Consider the following 10,087-nt stretch of genomic DNA (forward strand, 5'->3'; position numbering starts at 1 on the left):
TTCCACACTTTCGCTGCAATGCCGAATGCTCGCTGAGATCGGCTTGCGTTCTCGCATGCCTTAATAGATCTTATGATCATGTCGTCGAGTTCAACTTCGGGCATCACCTCCTTGCTCTTGGTGTCTGTGCCTTGCTGTCCTGCACGCCATTCCCTGCACACATTTCCCTGCTCCTGCTGGTGGACAGATGGCCTTGTCGAGAAGGTGGATGATTTGTGCCGTCTACAGGAATACCTCGAGTCAGAAAAGGACCGGACGGCATCRTAGTGATTAATGGTTGACGAAAAAGCTTGTCGGCGATGGGTCAATTGATGTGATTCTTCGTTTGAACAATGGCGGCATCTCTTCCCGGATGTGCTACTCTTCAGGTACATCTCAACCGGCTTGCCGTCACTACATGCTTGGCAAAGCAAGAATGAACAAGCGGCTGGGCCTGTGGTTTGCTGCTCCAAGAGTGCCACAGAAAGATCCACGAGCTACTCGATGATTACTTGGAGCTTTGTCCATCTGCTGCGTAGACAACGACCAGTGTAGTTTGCAAAACACTTCTCGGATGTCTGGGAAAGTCAACATTGGACTTTGAACGACTTTGCTAGTGAATTCAGGGAATCGAGTTTGGAATTCTGCAAGTGGTGCTGAGCAGGCCGTTTTGGGATTGTCCAGAAATGTATGATTATTCCAGATCTGCGGTGCAAAGTGCAACGTCAGTGGTTCTGTGTGCTTCGAGTCGGTGTGATGCAACCTCTGTGCATATCATCTTGAATCATGCCTCAGAGCAAATTTGAGAAATTCAAACCTAACTCTTCCAAAGCCAGAGAGAAGGAGGCTCCATCGCTTTGGAATGAAACGTATCTCGGCCGAGGAAGACATACCGACGGTATCGGAAAGTTCCTACCGGTCATGGTCTGGTACCTTGACAGGGCAGAGCGAGCAGTCGATTGCCGTTTGAACTGTATTGGCGGACAAAGTATGCACCTATTGAAGACCTGTCGTCTTCAATTCGAGTCGACGGTGTTTGGGATGATCTTGAGCGGAGGAGCTGATAGAGGTGCCGTCGTGGCTGGTATGGTTGCTCACAGTCGGAGGTGGTATGCTGACAGATAGCATTTGCCAGATACATGCATGCAGCCCTCCCCAGGTGGCATTGTGTCGAGCATAGCTCTCACGATTGACGAGAACTTTCATGTCGGGACAATGCTTCGACTCTCAAGAAAAGAGGGAACTTGAAGCAAGAGAGATTGTGGAAACAAAATGAGATGATCAGATCATGGTGGCGACGGTAGGCCCAGTGGGGGGAGGAGAACATGTTGAGGTTGATGTTATCGGGTTGGGGCAGTCAGAGTCATTATCACATAAATAGCGAGGCATGATTACCTTGTTCGCGGCGTGCACTGGTTTAGTGCCATTAGTAAGTCGAGGGTGAAATGGATGTCTAGTCTCACAACGCTTGTTAACTGCGTTAACGATTTCGGGTACCAGCGAGATTCGAACAGCGAAAGGAGATGTAAACACGAGAACAGCATGTCTTTCCTGCTTCGAAGCGGAGTATGATTTCGTCTCGAAAGCGACTGAATGCTATAACAAGTCGGCGGGAAAGACCATTCAAAGCAGAAATAGACGGTATAGCGATAATCCGGATTATACATAATCCGGCTTTGAATTGGTCTCGAGATCGCTCAAAGCTTAGCAACGGAATGTTCCTCCCTCTTCGGAAGACACATCCGACAATGATACAATTACGCTTTTCGGCAAAACCGAATACTACCGAGCAAGACTACTCAACGGTGTCTACGTCATATGAAAGAAGAACTCACATACATGAAGACGACAGTCCATTCAGATATTCAACAACATCCTAATGGTGAAGCTTCAATCCACGCATCAGACCTGGTACCCATAGCTCAACACCTCCCACCCAATCTGCATCCAATAACAATCTTCGATTGTGTACTCGATCACACAATGGGTGTCTGTACCGCGACGTCGACGTCATTTATTCCTTTTACGCCGGAACAGGTGTACGATTTTATTACCAACCCTCACAACTGGCCAAAGACATACAAAGGAAGCGCAGGCATGCAACAGGACCTTAACATCCCGATCCAGCCGGGCGAAGAATGGGTCGAGACGGTTCGCTTGGGCGACAATATATATTACTCCAAGTGGAATCTCAAGACAGCCATCAAACCTATGAAGTGGGTCTTCCTGCAGACGAACGGAATCGGAGCAACGGATAAATCTTGTAGCAACGGTCACGATGGCATAACTGAGATCGCCTATCATTTGGAGAGGTCAGAGATTGATGTCGATGGCAAGAGAGTGCAAGGATGCCTTTTCCGTCGCACACTTACGATTGACCTCCCGCGTGGGACTTCAATCCCAGACGATTTGCTTGCTGTGTGTATGAAGACTGCGGGTATTGAGGGCTACCACGATGCTGTTATTAGAGAGTTACAAAAAGAGAATGGAGCTGCGTAGTGGAGCTGGATCAAGCCGAACATGCAAGCGAGACGACCTCGGGACGGCAAGCAGCTATCTCACGAACAGGTTCGCAGAGTCCTCGCCGCTTTGATCATATGAAAGGACTGTATTCGCCTTTAGAGGAGTTCCGCCACTCCGAGTACACACTTGACTTCCCCGCAACAACGCTTCACTGACAATCTCCACCGTCCAAAGACACGGCTATGTAATGCACATCGAGCTAGCTACATGTATACACTCGAGCTGTACCCCCCGCTTTCAGCTCGACATCTTGTCAGTGTAGGATTTCGAACTTCTCACAAGACATCGCGCCATCATGTCATTCACGGGAAAGGTCGTCGCCATCACGGGCGCTGCTTCGGGAATTGCACTGGCTCTTGCAAGATTTCTCGCATCCGAGGGAGCAAAACTGTCGATCGCGGATGTCCAAAAGAAGGCTCTGAACAATCTGATCGACGAACTGAAGGCGCAAGATGTTGAGGTGATGGGAACCGTCATGGATGTTACTTCGAGCTCTGCGGTAAATGACTGGGTTGCCGCGACCGTCAAAAGGTTTGGAGCGTTGGACTGTGCCGCAAACATTGCAGGCATCGAGCTGGGTTTTACCGATCTCATGGATCTTGAGGATGCAACGTGGGACAGAATCATTGCTGTCAACCTCACAGGGGTAATGTACTGCGTTCGAGCACAGATCCGGGTGATGAACAGCGGCGGGAGCATTGTCAATGCCGCCTCTCTTGCAGGCATCATGGGTCGTCCAGGAATTGGCGCCTATGCTTGCTCGAAGCATGGCGTCGTAGGTTTGACCAAGACTGTAGCGAAGGAGGTCGGTGGAAGAGGGATCCGAGTGAATGCCGTTGCACCGTAAGTGATGCAATAGCAGTGGATGTTTGAACCGCTTTGCTAACCACAAAATACTTCAATCAGGGGCCCTATTCAGACACCTATGCTTGATTCACTCCTAGGAGGATCGTCTGCTACGTCTTCYACCACGACATCTACATATTCAAGCCTTCCTCTCAAGAGAAAAGGCGAACCTGAAGAGGTAGCGAAGACGATAGCTTTCCTACTTGGTGATCATGCTTCCTTCATCACCGGCTCGATTTTGAGCGTCGACGGCGGTGCTGCGGCATAATTATAGTTCAGAACTTGAACGTCGAGAGGTCCATAGTGAGCAGCAAATAAACTGGAAGCAAAATATCTTCGCGGTATTTTACCAATCCACGCTCTTTGAAACTTACATGTGCTTAACAATACCCTGTTAAACTTCGAGTGTACAGTGAACAAACTTCTTAAAGCATAGTACAGCAATTCGTGGCCATTTCAGTGGTCACCCGTCCTCCAACTTGGCCCGTGGGAGCCTCAATGCCCATACATCTCGCTCTCCTTAAGTGATTGGCTTACATGGACAAAGGTCTGTGCGTCGAGGATGTAACCGAATACCTCCTAAGTTACCGAACTTAGCTCTGTATTCTCTTACCCCTCGGTAGCCTACGCATTAGTTTTACCTGCCTACCGTCCCTTATGGACTTGTTCACTCTGTTCACGTAGATAGCGCACGTATACAACGTAGCTTTTGGGCCTTAGMTGCAGAGCTAGCTAGCCAAATTAGTCAACACCGGTACACCGGTTAACGAGTTTAGCTAGCTCCGCATCCCTTGGTCTGAGCCCCCAAACAMCTCTAGATGTGAATGCCACGTAGCGTACAGAACACTCCATTGTGAGTTCTAAGACTTCGCGGCTCCCCGTCCACATCCTAGTGCTCACATAATTCATTCCACCTCATTCCATTAYAAACACTCGGTAGCCATTTATCGGCTTGGAGAATACATTCCAGCGATGACCAGGTCGTTCCCTCTTAAGCCTCGAAATTGATCGCACGCTTCTGACCACCCACCGGAAGGTTGCTACAGATGGGGTAGAGACCTCCGTTTGGTATGTTGATCTGCTGAGCAGTAATGAAAGTGAGGATAGAGGTGGGAACGTCGGCGTAGGCTCGTGCAGAGTAAATGCGGCAGTCGACGTTGAAATCCATGTAGACCCAGGCGTGGAAGGTGGCCGGGAGCTGAACTGTCCATCAGTGTTTTTCACAAAAACGACATTAATAGAGTATGGCTAACCGGGAGTATCTCACGTAGCCCGAGACGGATATCGACACTCAGCAGGACGGTCCCGTTACTGAAGGCTGTAGCAACGATAAGCGATGGCTGTAAAGAGGAATCGTTCTCCAAAAACTTACGAATGATTTCGGTGATTTCCAGCTTGTTAAAGACTTGACGAGTCTCAATAGCAAACTGAGTTGTTCCAGCGCCGGTCGTTGCTACGGGAATTCCACATCCGAGGCCGTTTGGGATGCTTTTCAACACAATCAGCAAAGTCGATAATGCGGGAGACGAGATTCCTACATGGTAACGAGGCAAGAGCCTGCACTGTCTGGGCTGCCCCACGGAACAAGCTGGAACTCTTCAGCAGATGCACCCAGTCCGACGGCGTTGTAGGCTGAATAATGGTTGTCAGCATCTAAACGAAGACAACATCGATGCTTTCCTACCGACGGCAACCTGGCGTGAACCTTCGATACGTTTCTGGGTAGTACACGTTTCCGCCGAGGCCAGGGATACAGCAGCTGCCGCAACGGTGAAGAATGATTTAAATAACATAGTGATCAGAGAATAGTATTAATTGGAAAGGGAGAGTTGAGGATGACATGTCAAAGGCCTTTATGCATCGTATTTACCTACACTCTGTCACCAATAACAGTGGGAGCAACTTGCGGTGAGAGAGAGCGCCTCCTACGGCGTGGAGAAACAGCTTGTGACTGCTAGACAAGATCGAGATCACTTTTCTCGTGCTCGAAGAGGGATCGCACCGTGTCTTGATCTAGTAAAGGAAGACTATATCAGCTGCACTACCCTAATTTTGTACGATGCTTGTTGCGTGGCAGCGATGGCTATACTCTCCGGTACCCCGGAGGGTCTTGGTATCCACAAGTAGGTGACTTCCAAGCCATAAAAAGTGTTGACACATCGATACCCGTCATGAGAGTCACATCCATTGTGCAAGTTCCAGACAACTCGGTTTTGAACCAAAAGTCCAGACTGTAGAATGGCCCGTTGTGAGATGCGGATCATGTAGCTACAAGATTTCCATCTCGCCACTTCAAGGCGACTCTTCATCCTAAACATTCTGATTGTGATAGTAAAGAGGCGTTTGAGTGTATACTGGAACCGACGTACCGCAGATCCTAGGATAGACTCTGCTTGGCACCTCCAAAAGATCGACGAGCCATGCTCGTAGCACGACATTATTCATTTCCGGACACACATACCACAAACTAGTCGACCTCTTGTGGAGGGAGAGCGACCTGATAGGTGCATATAATCCAGGCGTACGCTACTGCCAACTTCTGTACTACACTTGGTAGATCACAACTCGGAACATGCAAGCCTCATGCGCCACTGAGATAATCTGAGCGGTGCGTAAAGGTGGAGCTACAATACCTGTGAGTATGCTGACAGACCATCCAGGCATAGAAAGTATGCTCCGTCCAGTTCGTTCGCTCGTGCCGGAAATGTGTCCTGGACTGTAGCATTCCATCTCCCCGACGAATGACAAGCCAGAGCAGCACGTGTGGCTTGCCAGTCCGAATCTTCATCGAAGATGAGTGCGGTCAGCCTCTTTTGCCTCTTTCGATTACAGGCGATCACTTYGCCCGCTTGTGTGGGATCATCACTGCACATCACAATCCGCTGTCTGTCGTCCACCTCCACGCATGAACGTAGTACCCCTATTATGTCGGGCGTGCAGTTTCAAGATCGAAGTAGGACAGCACGACAACGACCGAAAGCCAAAGCTTATGGGTATTTGATCCCCTGCGCAAGTGCTGTGTACGGAGAAGTCCACACTGGGCGTCTCCATCGATTTTTACCACAAGTCACACTCTCGAAGGGCTCCTTTGGTCATTTCTCTTCCATCAAGGCATGACATGCTTCTCATCAGAACATCCCATGTTGCTGGTTCCTGATTCATCTACAGCTACAGATCAGGGAATACACCGATAGCGTGGCCACAACGCTGCCACCAACTTTCACGAGTCATGACGTTCGTTGATGGCAACAACTTTGGTCCCGGTTTGATGGCGTCTCTGATTCTTATTCGGGGTCTCATTTATGCTAATGCTTAAAGAGTGACACGGAAGTATCTCAAGGTCCTGTGGTTATTGCGATCTCCACGAATGCCTTGGACTTTGCCTTGGACTTTGAGGTCCTTCTGAACTGGTACATCTCTTCCCCGTCCACACATTTCTCCCAAAGCCTCCCTCTTGGATAACACATCACTTGCTGCAGCCCTTGTGAGAGGTATGGTGCTCATCCAAGTGGCCAGAATCGAGATAGGCTCGGATCTCGTCAATGTGACCAGCTTTGTTAAAGTGGGTGATGAAAACAAACTCGTGGTTGATAGGCTCGCCTTTGCATGGTCAGTATCTCTCATCACACCTCTTAAATTCATCCAACAGCACTCAACCTCACCTTTCTTGGACTTGCCAGTAGAGATAAGTTCAACCGATGCCCACGGAGAGCTATCACCTCCAATAACCTGACGGACTTTGATCTCGATGGTGTCCCAATCCACAAAGTCAAACTGTCCAAAGAACTCCTCGGCCATCGATTTGTGGCTTTCGTGGCTACTCTTAGACTGGTGGTCGTGACCCATCACCTCTAGCTTCACATCCGCGTCGGCGTGGTCCATGAAGTTGCCTCCCTTTGGGCCAATCTTCTGGAAGATGGCGGTAATTTCTTGTTGAGAGGGGGCCATGATTGTCGTTGTGTGTGATGGAGTGATTTCTATTCGGATGGTTTGAGATGATATGATGATGGTGATGATATTCTACTGAGGTTCTAAAATGATCTGGGAACAGAGTCAGGCCTACTCCTGTATATATATACATCGAYTGAGGGTGTGAGCCAGACAATCTCGATGTCTGAATGACTCACGGAATGCCTTTGGGACCCCGAGATACAGCTACAAAGGCTTGCATTACCGTCGACAGAATCCAGATTGAAAACGCGGTGTGCAGCTCATGTGCAGCATCCGTCTGCTCGGTCGGAACTCCAGAGACGAGCTCGTTGAGCGGTTTGTGGCCCTACCTTGTACGTACGTTGTAGCYGCAGACTATGATTGAGGCACCGGATTCATCGGTATATGGTTATAGGCCCTTCGAGGTCTAGGTCAAGGTGGATCGTACCGGTTCTTTAGAACAACAGAGCTTCGCCAATCCATAGCTCAGCATCTTCTAGTGGATTACTAGAAACTTTGACACGCATGATAATCACCGATTGGTAAAAAACCGGCCATCGATTATCCAGTGATCGTCCGTCCGGTCCGGGGAAATAGTACAATGTGAAGTACATATGCTGCAGAGCAGCTCCGACGGATGCACACTYGTCGCAATGATGTGTTGCATCGAGTAGCTTTGAGCGAAGGGGGAAACTTGTACTGTGTTTGGGCATTGCACTGGCGGTTACAATAGTCATACGGCATCGGTTCGATTTCAATGGCCACATGTACCTATAGCAAGCTCCAGCTCAAGATATGACTGCTCCAGAATGCTGTAGCCACTAAGCTGATGTCCAAGCTCCGGACTCCTATATGCAGGAAGTATGCAATACAAACACCGTTTCACCGCGACTGACGATGAAGTCCACGCGATCGTCTGACAATCTGAAATGCACAGAGAGGTCGTTTTGAAGGCTCCAATCTGGAACCAGGGCATGCATACTGAGATCTAGATCTACATAGTCCAAGTGCAGTGCTGAAGCGAATGCTAACACAGGACGGCTTTGGCTTAATATTGCCCTGGCCTATGTCTATTCAAAGATCTGATATCTCGGCGCAGTGGAATGCCAATAACAGCTTCCTCCAACGTACAACTCAATCGCCTCGATATATCGAAGCACTTCCTCCGAAATTGGCAGCAATAGACGCTGCTGMTTCAGTCTTGCAGCCTTTGATTCCTCCTCCACTATCACACCAAGCAGCATCGTCTGTGCCATTTCAGAGGAAACTCCATGTTCCTTCATAAGCACTCTTACAGCATTCCTAATCCGGTCCGTGGGCTGATTCTTTTCCACATTCCAGCTGAAGTAGTCGTTGGTCAGTCCAAGGATATTTCCCATCGTCCAGTCGAATTCTCGAATGGAGTCGTAGTCTTCATCGCTCAGGACGATGCCCATACCCCATCTTATGAAGTATGATGAGATCCTGTCGAAAGTTGTTAGCACAGAAACGAGGAGTCGGGCGTGGCTCTACACACCAGTAACCACAATTCGATATGCGGTAAGCAGTGTAATCACTCATGTTATCGAAGTCGTCGTCGCGGCTATCGAACGAGTCCAGGTAGATCTTCAGGGTCTCGATCATCTTGGGGGCTTGAGCACGATCTATCTGAATACCTTGTTGAAGGACTGCGGCCAAGGAACTCTGCCGAATATTCTCGGATGAGACCTGAGAAGGCTCAATGTCCAATCGAAGTACCTCTCCAAGTATTGCATGCTCTTTGCAGGCCTATGGTTGGATTAGCGACAAGTGGAGGATTTAGACAGTACACTCACTTCCTCATGTTCGAGCTCTTCCGTAACGTCGTCATGAATCCACATGACCTCCACGATACTCGCGAGGAGAATCAGTCTGTCGAAATTAGCCGTGCAGTGACACACAGCGAAGGCGTTGCCATATGGATTGGAGTGTCTCGTCAAGGCGCGACGTCTCTCTCGTGAGCCTTCTAATGATGCTTCATTGGCGATTTGAGCCAATGCACTCYCCACATTCCGTGCATCGAGACTGACGGCGGCAGGAAATCTTGTAAAGCATGAAGGAACTTGTTGCGTGTCGAGATGCTCGTATAGAATGTTCAACTTCGGATCCCGMATACTTGCAGAGCAGRAACAACTTCGAGTAGGACTCTATAGTAAAGATTGGTACAATATATTGCCAAAGCATTGATAGAGCGAACGGTCTTTGAGTCTGACAAGCAAAACAGAACCACCGAGCTATCACACCAACGCGCAGAAAAGTGCCTCTCGGATCGTGGAGTTGGGCTGCAGCTGTGGCATGTGAAACATGGAACAGGACCGGCGATGCTCGGGAACTCCGGTTGTGCAAGGATATACAATGGCGTTCACATGGCAGCTTTTGCATCGGAAGTTGCTTTGTYTTCCCAAAGGCTGTCGAAAGCCAGGAATTGTAGCCCACGGTCCGCCGGCAACGCGATATCTTCCGGTGCACAAGGCTGCTGCATGTGTTAGGTCAGACCTCACCGCTTTTTCTTGCTAAGCAAAGCTACAGCTGCGCAAACTTTCAATGGTACTGCGAGGAACTGTATTGACCTGCATCTCCGCGAAGTGATCTCCCCATGATATCTCACATGATGGGCTGGAACACGCGAAGGCCAAGCATTTTGTGGATCAAAATTCAGAGCTGTCGATATGAGGAATTATCAGCAAGAGCAGCGACCTAAACTGCACTCTCAATTGAGTAACGGCCACTCTGCTAATAGCAAGGATTCTAACGGGCTTCAAATCATCGAGCCTGTAGAGAGCGAGGCCTC

At 49.2% G+C, this 10,087-nt stretch overlaps 4 protein-coding genes; 2 read left to right on the forward strand and 2 right to left on the reverse strand.

The window, feature by feature from the left end:
• Window positions 1-1,962: 1,962 nt before the first annotated feature.
• RCC_09011 (uncharacterized protein) lies at window positions 1,963-2,478 on the forward strand (the record flags this gene model as incomplete). The annotated part of the gene is made up of 1 exon (XM_023774256.1): window positions 1,963-2,478. The coding sequence occupies one exon, from the start codon at window positions 1,963-1,965 to the stop codon at window positions 2,476-2,478; it is 516 nt and encodes a 171-aa protein (XP_023630024.1).
• Window positions 2,479-2,797: 319 nt separating this feature from the next.
• On the forward strand, window positions 2,798-3,616 carry RCC_09012 (related to 3-oxoacyl-[acyl-carrier-protein] reductase; the record flags this gene model as incomplete). XM_023774257.1 has 2 exons in its annotated part: window positions 2,798-3,345; window positions 3,409-3,616. 2 exons carry the CDS (start codon window positions 2,798-2,800, stop codon window positions 3,614-3,616), a joined length of 756 nt encoding a protein of 251 aa, XP_023630025.1.
• A 723-nt stretch (window positions 3,617-4,339) lies between these two features.
• RCC_09013 (uncharacterized protein) lies at window positions 4,340-5,141 on the reverse strand (the record flags this gene model as incomplete). XM_023774258.1 has 5 exons in its annotated part: window positions 4,340-4,546; window positions 4,602-4,666; window positions 4,721-4,836; window positions 4,887-4,980; window positions 5,033-5,141. 5 exons carry the CDS (start codon window positions 5,139-5,141, stop codon window positions 4,340-4,342), a joined length of 591 nt encoding a protein of 196 aa, XP_023630026.1.
• Window positions 5,142-6,814: 1,673 nt separating this feature from the next.
• Window positions 6,815-7,296, reverse strand: RCC_09014 (uncharacterized protein; the record flags this gene model as incomplete). XM_023774259.1 has 2 exons in its annotated part: window positions 6,815-6,948; window positions 7,011-7,296. 2 exons carry the CDS (start codon window positions 7,294-7,296, stop codon window positions 6,815-6,817), a joined length of 420 nt encoding a protein of 139 aa, XP_023630027.1.
• Window positions 7,297-10,087: the final 2,791 nt, after the last annotated feature.

The sequence above is a fragment of the Ramularia collo-cygni genome, assembly GCF_900074925.1.
Source record: "Ramularia collo-cygni strain URUG2 genome assembly, contig: RCC_scaffold16, whole genome shotgun sequence".
Taxonomy (NCBI): domain Eukaryota; kingdom Fungi; phylum Ascomycota; class Dothideomycetes; order Mycosphaerellales; family Mycosphaerellaceae; genus Ramularia; species Ramularia collo-cygni.